The sequence below is a fragment of the Primulina tabacum genome, chromosome 5 (genome assembly GCF_025594145.1).
Source record: "Primulina tabacum isolate GXHZ01 chromosome 5, ASM2559414v2, whole genome shotgun sequence".
NCBI classification, from domain to species: domain Eukaryota; kingdom Viridiplantae; phylum Streptophyta; class Magnoliopsida; order Lamiales; family Gesneriaceae; genus Primulina; species Primulina tabacum.
The window spans coordinates 2936291-2951596 of record NC_134554.1 but is presented as its reverse complement, the minus strand read 5'-3'; the positions used below and the strand labels follow the sequence as shown (position 1 = coordinate 2951596).

General features: G+C 32.3%; 2 protein-coding genes across 4 annotated transcripts; one reads left to right on the top strand and one right to left on the bottom strand.

The window, feature by feature from the left end:
- Nucleotides 1–2108: 2108 nt before the first annotated feature.
- Nucleotides 2109–4257, bottom strand: LOC142544569 (triacylglycerol lipase SDP1-like). The gene has a single exon (XM_075651608.1). The coding sequence runs from the start codon at nucleotides 3359–3361 to the stop codon at nucleotides 2255–2257; it is 1107 nt and encodes a 368-aa protein (XP_075507723.1). The 5' UTR covers nucleotides 3362–4257; the 3' UTR covers nucleotides 2109–2254.
- A 5064-nt stretch (nucleotides 4258–9321) lies between these two features.
- LOC142545503 (calmodulin binding protein PICBP-like) lies at nucleotides 9322–13713 on the top strand. Of its 3 annotated transcripts, none has more exons than XR_012820290.1 (4): nucleotides 9322–9712; nucleotides 9974–11820; nucleotides 11900–13368; nucleotides 13482–13713. XR_012820290.1 is itself a non-coding variant. In XM_075652728.1 (3 exons), exons 2-3 carry the CDS (start codon nucleotides 11481–11483, stop codon nucleotides 13306–13308), a joined length of 1749 nt encoding a protein of 582 aa, XP_075508843.1. In that variant the 5' UTR covers nucleotides 9322–9712; nucleotides 9974–11480; the 3' UTR covers nucleotides 13309–13713. The 3 variants fall into 3 exon arrangements, 1 of the variants encoding a protein (XP_075508843.1); XR_012820291.1 differs by having other exon boundaries at nucleotides 13468–13713; XM_075652728.1 differs by having other exon boundaries at nucleotides 11900–13713.
- Nucleotides 13714–15306: the final 1593 nt, after the last annotated feature.

The window sequence follows — 15306 nt, the reverse complement described above, 5'->3', positions numbered from 1 at the left end:
TATCAAAATATTGTTTCGAAAAACATGCAATCAATTTATCCTATCTTTTCCAAATTTAATTTGTAATTTTTTAACATTTAAACATTTTTGATTACGTCTCTGGTAAGACGGTCTCACGAATCTTTATCTGTGAGACATGTCAACCCTATCGATATTCACAATAAAAAGTAATAATCTTGGCATAAAAAGTACTATTTTTCATTGATGACCCAAATAAGATATATTTCATCAGATAAATTTGTACCAACATTTTTTTCAAGCGTATTCTAATTTAGTTGAACAAGTGTGCATTATTTATATTTGTGTAACGTTGTGTGCATTAAAAGGTGAATTTTAAAATGTTATATCTATCTATATCGGATATAATTTATATTTTATACACTGAAGACAAACTTTGTCGACATGATCATCAATAAATTATCACATCATCCAATTTCACCGTATTTTCGACAATAGACATGAGTGGTATATGTTTGAAAGCTGAATGAGACCCCATACTTTATCATTTTTCGAATTATTGAAAATAATTATCGGTTTGTTCGTTTTTCTTCAATAAATAGGTATAAATATTATATCTGCCAAGTGTCAATAAATGAAATATACACGATATCTATTCCTATTGAGTTTCTAGGGTTGAAAGGACTAAAAAATTACATTTCACTTTACTTTTTATATAGGACACATTAAATGAATAAAAAAAATATTAATGATATATGTAATTATCAAAATGGTATACGCTGATAAAATACTTAATTTTGAAATATCAAAAACACGATTATATAAGAAATCAAATATTTGACAATAATGTCGAGAAAATTTAGAGAAATGTGTGTAGAAAATTACAACTCATTAACTATACGCATAAAGAGAGAGATAAAAATGATTGCAAAATCTTAAAAAATCATATCATAATACAATTTTAAAAAAAAGGGTGTGGTGTAATTAGATCACATGAGTAAAAATTGAATAAGTTTTGATGAAATGTGAAGGATAACAGGTCGGGGTGATATTATCCTAAATGATCATGAATCTAAAAGTAGTTTATATAATAATATTAATAATGATATCACTAACGTGGCAAATTGTGAATTATCAAATTTCAAGATTAGGATAGAACGAGACTTAGAACACGTTTCGTCAAAGAAGTTCATGTGTTAAAATCAATATTTTTTTAAAAAAAAATTACTTTCTTAAAAAATATAATAACCATTTTAAAAAAATACTTTTTAATATTTATCAAAACCTCAAAATCACTTCTTTTTTTTAAAATAATTTTTTTTAAAGCTATCCAAACTCACTGCTAAGACAAATTTCAGAAATAAATCAGAAAGGCCCGTGATTCTATTTTTCAATCTTTTATTGACAAAAATTTGTGTGAGACGATCTCACGGGTCGTATTTTGTGAGACAGATTTCTTATTTGGGTCATCCATGAAAAAATATTACTCTTTATGCTAAGAGTATTATTTTTTATTGTGAATATCGGTAGGGTTGATCCGTCTTACAAATAAAGATTCGTGAGACCGTATCACAAGAGACCTACTCTATTTTAGATGAAATTATAATAAAATATATTTTCTTGTATTCTCGAATAAAACCAGTGAATGTCGTGTCGTGCTAGTTGGCTAATCTAGGCCATCCTATCTATCTACACCACTCGTGTCGTATGATTTTGTAACTTCCATTGTCATTCTCCTTATTGGATCTTTATATTCATATTCAGTTGTCGTTGCCTACATTATTGATGTTCAGTGTCGACAACTTTCATCGAAATTTCCTCGGCTTTTCATCAGGGACAAGCAAGTCATTGTCAAAGCATGGTCTCCTTGCTTATCTTAAATCAACAAAAACGAGGCAGTATTCGGTAATCTTTCTGGTTATTTTGGTTTCCTGTTTTCTTAAAATTGTTGAATACATAGAACGTCTAGCGTAGAAAGTAATTTATATTTTCAAGATGCCCACCTCAATTATTAATCTTTAACACAGGAGTCTTCAAACATGAACTGTAAGTTGCCACAAGATATTTCATTGAGACCAGTTGACCGATCACTTTCAACTTATCTAACACCGATGTTTCGTGTTTTGGATTAAGTCTCGTATCCAAAATCTAATCATAACAAACTTCATCCCAATAGGAATACAATATATAACTTATTTCTGATCGGGGAGTAGTAACCGTATGGACCAAATCGTGTACCACAAATTTCTACATGGTATACAACAATTACAGAGGCCGGAGGGTATGTTATGCAACCTCAACCATCCGTAACATACTTGTCACATATACTGTCACTAGAATTACTATCATTCCGGATTTGACTCGAATCGACATCATCTACATATATGTTGTCGTCTCTAGCATCGTCCTCCTTTTCAGAAACCGAGCTAACATCCATTTCCTTTTCCAGAGAGTGGAGTTGCACACACTCCGCGACTGAATCATGTGGCGAGCTATTATGGTCTGAATCATGACTACTCCTATTTGATGGAGTCAAGACTTCCTTTCTCACGACATTGAACACTATACCATTGTGAATTCCTTCAGGCTGCAAAAAATCTCCTTCGGCCACCATAATGCTTGAACTGGTGCCAGGAAGATCTCGGTTATTCAAGTCTATCTGATCAAATTCGGTGTCGGATGTTCTACCCGGTGTTGAAATTATATTCGTGCATTTATGGGTTTGATCTCTTTCCTGAATCTGGACTCGAAGGTTGTTTCTGGTCATCATTGAATCAGTCTCAAGATTCTGTACAAAGTCGAAAAACTTGTCCGCCGAGGTTGTTCTCATCAAGGGACCGCCAGATCGTGTCCAAGTGTTGGGATCAACGCTCTCAGATTCACTGTCACTTCCATCATGAGTGCAATGGTGTGTACCTAAGTTTCTGCCTGTACCAACTACTTGGTGAAAAGACGAATCGACATCTGCAAGGAGGTCATCTTCCAGGGATCCCGTTGAATTTTCTCGAGCAATGACATTCCAAGAAGGGATTCTTTTGGATGCGTTGAATCGGACTGTGCTGGCTAGACCATGAGAAGCGGCAGCTGCTCTTTCAGCACTTCTCTTCAACCTTCGCATATGGTTAAGTATGGCAACGCACTCATCAAGAGCAAGCTCGATCCCACAGTTGGCTTCTAAAATCCCTTGTGGATTTCGAGGATGAAACCATGAGATAACTGGTGCCAAATAATCCCTCAAAATTTTCTCAGCTTTGTGAAAGCACATTAACAACATTCGAAATATATGGTGCCTAAAATGTGATATGGACTTACAAATGATGATTCTGAAAGCAATCATTCGACCAAATAGAGTCGAAGGTCCGATCGATAATGGATCAACACTTGCTTCATTACTTATATCCATGATGTAAAGTGAGTGTCAAATTTTAGTGTAAACTATATTTTGCGAACTTCAAGATTGGATTAACAATTTCGTAGCTAATAGTAGAGTTATGCACAAAGCACTTGCTCTTTTCTCAAGAGGAAAAATAAAAGTGATCTGTGGATAACGACAAGTCATAAAAACCATTCCACACAGAGAAATCTCGATGTGCAACAGAAAAACGAGGAATAAAAAAAAATCAACAGCTTAAAGTTATGAAACAAGCTGAAGAAAGAAATATCAAAACCTCCAAATTTCAAATCTTGCCCCACAACCATTGGGAAGAAAACCCACGAGTCGAAAGAATAAACTACAAATACTTCACCCCAAATAAACCAAACCCAAGTCCACCAACTCTCGCAAATCCCCTATGAGAAAAAAACAATTTCCGGAACACGATCATCCTTTGTTCCCGAGAAAGGTAAACATGAAACGGAAAGCCGAAGAATGAACAACGAATTAAATGCGTGCGGGCGAAGCCAACGTAGAAGGTGGAACAACAAATGTTAATTCAATTCAAAGAAAGCATCGGTATTTACAAAATCTGAGCAGATAAGATCAAATCACGAAATCGTTTTGCTGTTACAAGTGACGCCTGGTGCAATCAGGCATAGTATTTGCAGAATCGAAGATTAAATATACACACAAAAAGAAGAACACGACTTCCTTATTGGGTTGATGATCGTTTCTTTGACGGTTTATCTTCACCGCTGCCATTTTGCTTCTTGTGATTACATGCCTTCGACAATATAATATGCTTCAATTCCATGCTACCTGTAAGACAGAAAGAGGTTGGATGCTCTCTAGAAAATTTATATATTACTTCATAATAGTTTTGGTACACACATAATTATTTGTTAATTTGGTTTCAGTTTCAGTTTCCTCGTTTAATCTCAAAATTAAAAACCCTTTTTCTTACATACACGTAGTCACAGCTTTTTGATTTGTAACGAATAAACTTCGACATTAATATAATAATCTATAAATCACGTTAATTATATAAGATTGAACTTCTGATAATTGACAAAACACTCATATATTTCATTCGTTTGAACACTCATTTGAAATTAAAAACACTATCATCGACCATCATTCATCTTATCTCAAAATTATTATTTTTTTAAAAAAAAGCCTTTCTTGAACTATTATACAATTGTTTTCTTAGATGAAATACTTTTATTTCAGATTTTAGTGCAAAATTTTGTTGTCTGCTATAACGTCATTTTCAAAAGGTGGTATATTAAGTTGCTATTGTTGGCATTAAAAAAACGTGGGGTTTCTAGAAGTTAGTTTTTTGAAACCAATGTCTAAATTATCTCTCCTTTTTTTAAGATGAAATTATATCTATTTAATGTCATTTGATTAGCAAAGTTCTGATACTATAATAACAAAAAGAATTTAGATTGCATTTTTGCAAACGTGCAGGTTAAAAGTATGAATAATGATAAAAAATACAATACAACGATATTTACAACAATTATATCATGAAATTTTGCTATTATGTAGTGAAAGTTTGATATTATATCATTAGATTTTGTATTTAATGTATAATGAGATTTGATAAATTAATTTTTTATTGAATTTTTATGATATAAAAATTATTATAAAAATTTGATTATATATATCATCCGATATGATATTTAGTAACATATTCTCGAAAAATATATTTTTGGGAACCGTGAAATGAATTATTTTGTGTTTGAGTCAACTTTTATATATATGATAACTAGTATTTAACCCGTGCGATGCACGTCATGATATAATTAAAAATTAGTGAAAAATGAATAGATATTTAAATTGAAAAAATAATATAATTATAAAAAATAAAATAAAAACTATTTTTTCGCTTATTATATAAAAATTCTTAAATAAAACGCATGTCGATTAATTTTTTTGGCTAATAATCACTCTCATATATCAAAATTTTAGATTGTGTTAGCCTAAAACAATGACATGATGTTTATCGTGTTTAGTGTATTCATGTAGGCCACCAACTTTAATACATATTTAATTCTTTAATTTTCGAAAAGTTATATATTATTATTTTTTAACATGTGATAAAAAATATTTTTAAATCACATTCGATAAAATTAATGAGAAATAATTTTTTAAAAAATTCAGTAATTTTGTCTAAATCCACATTCACAAACAATTTTGTGACATGACACGTGTTTGACACACTTGAATGATAACAATAATTGTTTCATCAATATCATTATCCAAATTGGCTCTGATTTTATTTACAAAATCTCTTCATAATATACACAACAGCATATTATTCTGAAAGAAAAATGAAACATGTGATCCTAAATAAATTATCCATAAATCAGAAAAGTTATTTAATTCACATTTATTATGTATTCCAAAACAATATCAATAATTTTTATAATGTGTCTTCTAATAGATGCTTACTTTCTTTATAATTGGTTTAATCATTTCTATTACGGGAAATTTTATATTATCATGCATCCGTGAACTTTGTAATATAGAAGAAAATTATCACATTAATAATACGTAATAATTAAAATTTTGTACAAATAGATGAATAATATTTTTTACTTTTCGATCATGGAAGACATATTTCAAACTTAATGTCTCGTTGTTCTCGTTGTTTCCATATGTAGGTAGTTCATAATAACGAACAAATCTAAATTTAAACGAACATTACATCTTGAAAGGATTCAACTCATATATGGTGCTGAAAAGATGAGTAATTTCAGAATTTAATTTTGGAGTAGATAAATTTAGTAAGATAAATAGAGTAAAATTGACTTCTAATATAATATGCAATATTGCATTATTTATAATTTAAAATTCAAATAAGACATTTCAATGGACAAAAATTATACATTGTATGCTTTTGACAAAATTATATCATACTTTTAACTCTTTTAAATTATAGAAATATGGAATTGCATGCATTGAGTGTCAAAACATTTCTAATTATTGAGTGTAATATACATGTTTATTGAGAGTAATTTAATATTTATTTGAAACTCTTTTGAATATATCTCTTTTAATTTTTTTTTTGTGATCTCTCTTATTTGAATTTTTAAGAAGACAATTCAAGATATATAATATACATATAGTTTTGGAAGAAAACTACAACGCATTAATTTTTTCAAATTAAAGTAATTTCGAAATAATATGTATTTGAGATAAAAAAAAATTATGATTATTAAATGGTAAATTAATGTTCATTGGAAAACCTTGTTGTATTGATAACTTTTACACTCAACCAATTTTATTTTTAGAAAAATTAAATAAACTAATAAAATATTGTATTTTTTTTAGCAAGTAATTTGGCCATGAAATTACTTAAAATAGAAAAATTTATTTTTGAATGATTTATCTCATGAGTGATACTGAACCTTATAATCATGTGTATTTTAAATTTATTTATACATTTTTTAATTAAATTGATTGATATAATCAATGCAAAATTTTTAATATAGTTTATGTTTTTAATAGAGTTTAGTTTTAATTTAAGTAAAAAAAATAAAAAATATATAATACATAAATTACATTTGAATTAAAAATTAATTGAATTCAAAATTGAATTAAATGAATTGATGTAATCAATGCAAACAATAATTGAAGGAATCATTTATTGCAGTACACATGTATCAATATTCATGTAAATCTTTCTATTTTTAGAAATAACATTTTGACGGAAAATTATTATTTTTAGCAAAAACTCTGCTTTTATATATATATAGATAATATGTGGTGTGTGTTTTGTTCTGTCCACGTTGCTCTTTTTGGTTATTTTATTGTAATTTATATGTTGCTCGTTCATTATTTTTCGATCATATGTTTTATTTCAAATAATACTCGATGCATGTGTTGTTTATTTATATATTTTTATTTTTTTAAAAAATTTAATTAAATTTTTTAACTAGTTAGTTTTTTAATATAAAATAAGTTAATATTTTAATTATAAGCATTTATAAGAATATATTTTAAAAAGTATTAAAATGCATAAAATTAAGTTGGTTTTTAATAAAAAGACGTACAATGACACCAAATTGCTTGTCTGATTTAGACCCAAGTTTAACATATAATATAAGATAAACGTTTTATATCTTAGATTTCATCATAAAACTTTCCAGTTAGCGATTCTCAATTTATCATGTTTATGTAATTCATTTAATTTTATTAACGAGCTCGATCGCAAATGATGATACTCGATCTTAATATATCCTCGATATTTTAATCTCACGAATCTTTATCTATGAGACGGGTCAACCCTACCGATATTCATAATAAATATTTTTAGCATAAAAAATAATATTTTTTCATGGATGACCCAAATAAAGACCCATATCACAAAATATGATCCGTGAGATCGTTTCACACAAGTTTTTGTCTTCTTAATTTATTTATTTTAGAAGGACATTTTTTTGCTTATTGAAAAGCGAAAAAAAGAAAAAAAAAAAGAAAAACAAAAAAAGGAAAAGAAAAATGCTATTGGACTTGGGCCATTGGCTAAGCCCAATGATTTTTAAATAACGGTACAAGGCTCTTGTTCAGCCTCTAAATTAGTCTAAAATATCCATGCTAATTAGTTTTCAAGCCCAATAATTTTAATTTAATTCCTTTTGAAGAAATTTTTGCATTTAAGAAACAAAATTAAATTATTGGACAAAATTCTATATTTTAATAAAATTCAAAAATTGTTTAGATATTAAAGATAATAGATAAATTGATATTTTTCCGGTTACCATTTTGTCCTCACTGTCCCATAAATCATGCAATTTTACCATTAATTTATAAGATTTAAAAGACTCTTTGTAAAATCAAAACGAAAGAAACTCGATTTGAGCTCAAAGTCAAGCACCGATCTTACTGTAAAGGAGCACTGCACTGGTCCACACGTTTTTCTGAGCAACTGCATCCATGCGACAATACCCATGTGAGACTGACCTACTTATTGTTAGCTGTTGATGCCCATAATTACTAATTAAATTTTCAATCTTCTATTTTCTTTAAAATTGGTACATTTCTAATCCTAATTATTATAATAGTACTTGTATTGCTTCAAATGAAGGTTGATGTTAATCTTATTTACAAGTGTTTGGAAGAGATTGAGGCTACGTGACCGATGATTTTTCTGTACTGCATCTGGAGTGTTTTTCACCAGATAATGTTATTCAATTTTTATTCATATATGAAAAACTCGCATGATGTAATGACGCTAAAATATAATGAGATTGCGCGCGCACTTGTGAGATTAGGTTTGCTCATACCTAAAATAAATGAATGCTAACTTCATAAATTGAAGTTGCTGGAAACACAATAAATGGGTGGCGTTGTCACCCAAAACCATGAGAACATTCTCATTGTATTAATTTTTTTTTTTTTTTGAAATAACTCATTGTATTAATTTTAGTACCATGTATTTTGTAAAACAAAACAACAATGTATTTTTTGTCATTTTGATTTCTATATTTAATTGTTCATATATTTTATATAAAAGTTCATTATGTATGTGCATTCATAGATGAGTAGATCACTTGTGAGACGGTCTCACTAATTTTTATCTGTGAGACGGGTCAACCCTACCGATATTCACAATAAAAAGTAATATTCTTAGCATAAAAGTAATATTTTTTCATTGATAACCTAAATAAAAGATCCGTCTCACAAAATACGACCTGTGAGACTGTCTAACACAAAATTTTTGAAGATATAAATAATATTTTTTCTTCTATATATTTGGAAAATATCTGTCAAGCTAATTACTAACCTTTATTAAATTTCCATATATATAGAAGAAAAAATATTATTTATATCTATGCATGTACATACACAGTGAACTTATATATAAATATATATGAACAATTAAAATATAAAAATCAAAATGACAAAAAATATGGTAGTATTTGTTAGCCAAAGTCAAAGGAAGGAAAGTAAGGGCAAGTCAAAGGGATTTGTTAGCAAATCCCACAAGATTCTTGAATCTGTTAAAAAAATTGTCCTGTTGTTTGCTTTGGAAAATATCTTCTAACTAGGCTATTGTGATCTGTAGAAATATATGTAACCTGGGTGGCTTTAATTTCAGTTTACGCCTCGGCTTCTTTTGTTGGTTTTTTTCAAGATTTTGGCAGCAAAACAGAGAGGTTGGGCTTGAATGAGAAGCAGAGAAATCTGAAATCAGTAATCCTGATAACCAAAATTTTAAATCCCAGTTCGATTTTTGGGTTGATCGATCCGTTTCAGTGATATTTAATCACGAGTGGCAGAACGTAGATTTTTATGGAGTATTCTGATTCATCGCCGCATTATATGAAGGCCACAAGCAGTTCGCATGCGAAGAAAGAAAACTCTCCGGTGAGTTTCCGACCGTCGAACATGAATTTCATTTTTGGCATAATAATATATTTGTCACTACATCCCCACCCCCTCTTTTTGGTCTGGATTTACTGGCTGGTATGGACTTGATCAAAGTAACTGCATGTAAAAAAACTTGTCACTTCTGTTTGTTTTGCTTCTCTTCTGATTTTTTTCAGTGAATTGCAAATCTTGAGAAATTATGTGTGTAGTTTAAGGAGAAGCTCAAAGGTTTGGAATTTCCTGTTTTATTTATTGCAGGGAGATAGTGAACATGAGGATACCATTTCAGTTGGTTCTTCTACCGTTCGATCATCAATACATGGGCAATATGCTCCACCAAATAAATCTGGAATCGCACACAGAAATAACAATAAGAAAACACTAAAAAGTTTGGGCAATACGAAGTCATTCCGGAGAAGGGCAAAATCAAGAATTTTTCAGCCCGAAATGTCTGATAATACTTCAGCCTCTTGCCATGAATTTTTAGTTGATGCATCTGAAGCGTCAACTCATTATTTTAAGTCAACAGGCTGTTCCAAAGGCAAGAAAATGAATTCTCAATCAAGTAGTGATGGAAGTAGCTCGACTTTTTTGGGATCAAAGTCGCGTCGTAGATTTAAAACTATGTCAAGAACATCAAGCATTAGAAATGTGAGGATTTTGATAAAGAAAACTAGCTTTAAACCGAGGAGGCCTTTTCTCAATCACTCTATTTCTGAGGATGTTGCTGTTGATAGAGCGACGTATTCCTCAACTCTTAAGGACTCAAAGTTTCCCCAGCCAATTGAGGTTCCGTTCGGAGACACAATCTCCGGAAAGAACTCGGGAATGAAAGTTTGCCGGTACCATCATTGTTCTCTCCATGGCCATTGTCGGGAGGATCATGGCTCTGTTTCTCCTCCAAAACCATTCCTACACAAAAAAAGACAGCCATCTATGAAGCCAAAGAACGAGATAGTGAAATCTGATCACTGCAGCTGTGAAACGAAAGATTATACTGACAGCATGAAGAATCACCAGGAATCCCAAATGGTTTCTATAACAAAATCATCAGTTCAAGAGGGGGAAATGGGTAAACGGAGGGATCTTTATCTGCCATTCAGTGATGAACAGAATTCTGAGGCGTACGGAGAGGGATATGGTGGCATCCAAGACTTTGATTTTCTCGAAATTGCTTTTGGCGAAACTTCATTTCCCGAGAGAAGTTATGAAGAGAATCTGATCATAATGAGTAAATATTCTCCTAAGTACCAACAAATAGGAGGGATGTCTTTCGGGCCAAAAGGGTATTGTTTGAAGTGCTCTGATAACGATACAGAACGAAGTTTATCAACTCCCAGAAGTTATGATCATGCCACCTATTCAAGTTTTGACAAGGACAATACTTTTGAGATCCCTCTGAACAGAGATGATGTTGTTTTGGATACACACCCATTAGCCCACATGGATAATTCCCAGAGAACTCAAAATTCACAATGAGGATCATGCAAGTTTCATTACAGAAGAATGTGAAAGCGGAACATCCAGCAAGGATTCCCCAGAAACTCCAGTTATCTTTGATGATGTTACCAAAGACAGAAGTGGGTTCTCATCACTTTCAGATAGCCAAACTTTGAGTGATAATAATTCTGATGTTGAAGGAGAGCTTACAACTATATCTTCTATTACCGGAGATTCTATTACCAGTGTAGTGCAAATTCCAGAATCTGGGAAGGACGCATCTTCTAGTGAAGGCAATAAACTTCAATTCAGCAAGCCGAGGCACATGAGCATGTGGCACTTGATACATCAGCATATGGCCTCAGAGTTGGCTACAGAAGCTGCAAGCAAGCCACTTCCATCTTCTGAAGTTCTAGATTGTGTTGATAATAAAAGTTCATTTCTTGCCGAGGAAAATTTGGTTGCAAGTCGGGATTTTCCTGATTCTAATATAGGTGCGGAAAATGACTCCGACACTCGGGAGATTGAAATCCAAAAGCTTTTTGCTATCAAGCTAGTTCGAGAGGCGATTGAGAAGATTCTTCTTCCAGAGGTTCAAGATGTACTGTCGGTTACAAGTGAAAACATCTCTCCAAAAGAATACCCTGAGAAGAAGCAAAATGAAGGTAGAGTATGTGTGTGCCTGCGCACATGTTTGTGAGTATTTATATGTATATTTTTTACTGATCATCCCGTTTTCTACAGATTACACTGAAGAAAGTTATGGAGACCCGGATGCTGACAAAGGGAAAGGCTGTGTGCCCTCGACTTCAGAAGAGATATGCCCCATCGTCGAAGATTCTTTTAGTGTGAAGATGGTGAAAACTGGAAAATCGACTATAAGCAAATCTGATAAGAAAGCACCTAAGCACTGGAGTAATCTCAAGAAGTGGATTCTACTTCAAAGATTCATCAGAGAATTGGAGAAAGTGAGAAAATTTAACCCCAAGAAGCCTCTGCAGCTGCCGTTAAGTCCTGTTGCAGAAGCAGAAAAAGTCAACCTGAGACCTCTAGCATTAGACGAGAAGAAAAGAGGAGAAGAATGGATGCTCGATTACGCACTTCGTCAGGCAGTGAATCAACTAGCCCCAACTCAAAAGAGAAAAGTCGCGTTGCTTGTAAAAGCTTTTGAAACTGTTGTTCCACCCCAAGAAGATAATCAAATTCAGCACCGAAGAGACAAAAATGGAGTACCAGTTGAAGGGAAAGGAACGCTACTTGTCAATGATAAAGTTTCAGGCATAGTTTCTGCAAGACAAGAAAGAAGCGCTACATTGATCAAGAAGTATAGTGATCTTTTAAATTCAAATCAGGATGTCGGCAAATCAGAATGTGGTGATAGGGATCCATCTGTTGCTACTAAAAGCCTGATCATCGATGATATGGGAATATCAATAACAACCGAGAAAGTGATACAGGCCGACCCAGACGTCAAAATTCCTCAAGAAGAGAAAACATCAGAACACAAAGATACAAATGGGGCAGTAGATGACCTAGTAGACAGGAAAGATCATATAAAAATGTGGCATATGGTATATCAGCATGTGGTGTCTGGTATTGCAGAAAAAATGGGAAGCCAACTTCTTGATGGACCAGATGATGAAGATGTGAAATCACCAGGCACAATTGAAGAAAATCATGTATTCAACAATCCAGGAATTGGATTCACTAGATCAGATGCTCTCAAACTTGTAAAAGAGGCGGTTGAAGAGATTCTTCTTCACGATACTCAAGACAATACCGCTGATTCTCTATCTGTCTCTACAGAGCGAGAGATCTTTGAAGAAAATATCAGTGAAGTTGGAGAACAAGAAAAATCAAAACCCGAGAACTGGAAGAAGCTGAAAAAGCTATTACTCCTCAAGAAATCGATCAAGGCATTGGAGAAAGCTAGGAAATTCACACAAACTCATGAACTCACTCAGGAGCCCAATTCGGAACCAGAGCGAGTTGACTTAAAGCGCCAGATAATGGATGAGAAGAGAAAGGCTAAACAATGGATGCTGGATTATGCTGTTCAACACATTGTCACGAAACTCAATCCAGCTCGGAAGAGAAGAGTGTCCATGCTAGTTGAAGCCTTCGAAGCAGTGGTTCCATTTCCAGAAATTTGAATACAATGAAGGTCCAAAATTACAGTAGGCTGTCAAAATCATTTGATTCTGTTCATGAAGGTGAACTTGTGATCTTTGTTCCGAAAGTTTCTTTAGTTACTAATTCGAGACTTGCTTACATTTGGAAAGATATTTTAAGCTATGATTTGACAATCTCAGATGAATGATTGCAGAACATTTACACTTGAAGGATAGCGTCTGGTCCCCCTTCAAAAATGCATATCGATGCAGGTCACCCTTTCATGTGATGATTTTTTTTTGTAGCAAATATATAGCATGTGTGTTTGATTCTTTCTGGTATGGAGTGCTTTATGAAGTTCTTATTGAAGGAAGATTTTGAATCTCTATGCATTGAACAATTTGTATATGTATGTTAAAGGTATTACGAAGTCTGAGATTTGACTATATTTTAGATGTTTGATGTAAATGTTAGTGTACAAGGATATATCCATATTCTTTATTTCTGTGTTCTTGCTCACTATAAATTTAACAGAGTGCTAACAAATTCCTTCAAACGCAATCAAGTAAAAGCCATCTGGTTTTCTGAACAAGCTTTGTCAGGTCCACATGATCCAACGGCTCTGCTGTTCACAGCACAGATCCAAACTCGTTTCTTTATATTTGAAGTTTCAAGCCAACCCATCTACACATCTTTGAGCAGGCCAGGTGTTTTTTCCCTTTCTGGATAACCTAATCTGGCTGATGATCAAAATTCAATATTGTCAAAATTGTTTACTAATCATACTGAAAGTTTGATCATTCTATTTTTAGTGATAAACTGCATCATCATAATTACTTTATAATGGAACCAGACCAATCCATAGCATATCGGATTAAACGGGTTCCGGATTTATCGGATTGGATATATAATATGATCAAAATCGGATCAAAACAAAACAGACTGCACATGATTAACCGGACTATTGACCGAATTAAAAAGAAATATGATCGGTTTGGGATCGGATTGAATATTTTTTTTAATCTTCTAATAATATGTACCTAAACATATCATTTATCAAGCAGCACATTCTAAATTAGGTATATTATTTTTATAGATAGAATCTACGAGTGACAATTAGTTAACAAACAACAAATTACACACAAATTTTTTTTAAAAAAAAACGGTTCGGACCGGATTTGATCCAGTTCCGGATCTTGTTTTTGTAGTGGATTGGTTCCGCTTCCGGGTCAAGTTTTTCTATGCATATTTCATCTTTATGTGATAGAATGATAAGAAGATAATAAATATAATCAACATATCTAGAATCCTAATATTTCGGACTTCGTAAATATTTGGGAAGCTTCTGTTTATTTCCTTCCAGAACCAAAACAAGTCACCGATTAACTTAGTCCTAGTCCAATTTTACGTGCCTGCGTTGATTCTTGCACATGAATTCTTTTACAACAAGGATTTCTCTATTAACCCAAATACGATATCCTATATATATATCTATACAATAAATAAAAGAACACAAACACAAACACAAAAACATTCACAGATAAATTCCTTTTAAAAAATCTTGGTTAATTTTCTTTAGGGACATGGCCAACCTTCAGTATTACTTCTTCCCAACGGATTTCTACTACCCTAGGCCGTCCATTAACACGCGGTCAAATGATGATCAACGGCAGGTGATTCTTCCAGCCGAGAATCCAAACACGGGGGACAATATCAATGAACATGGCGATGAGATGAAGGATGCTTCCGATAAAAAATCGAGTAGGGTTAAGGCGACGTCGTTCGGGATGAGCTTTGTTCCACCTAACAAACAGATATCGGGAATGCATTTCAGGAGTGATCGTGCGATGTCTCGGGGATTGATGAATGCCAAACTTTCAAGACAAGTACCGGATAGATATCGGGAGGATCAAATTCCCTATGTTCTTTGAATTTTTTTAATCAGTACATTCTTTGAAGTGTTTATAATTTTAAGATGTTCAATACTTTTTTTTAAATTGGATTTCAATGTACGTACTGATATTTGCATATGGTCTCCA

Excerpts from the sequence above, each read along its gene's own strand:
- LOC142544569 (XM_075651608.1), bottom strand. The coding sequence starts at position 3,361 with ATGGATATAAGTAATGAAGCAAGTGTTGATCCATTATCGATCGGACCT.
- LOC142545503 (XM_075652728.1), top strand. The coding sequence starts at position 11,481 with ATGAGCATGTGGCACTTGATACATCAGCATATGGCCTCAGAGTTGGCT. Across the intron at positions 11,821-11,899 it reads TGAGAAGAAGCAAAATGAAG|ATTACACTGAAGAAAGTTAT; the intron begins GTAGAGTATGTG and ends CGTTTTCTACAG.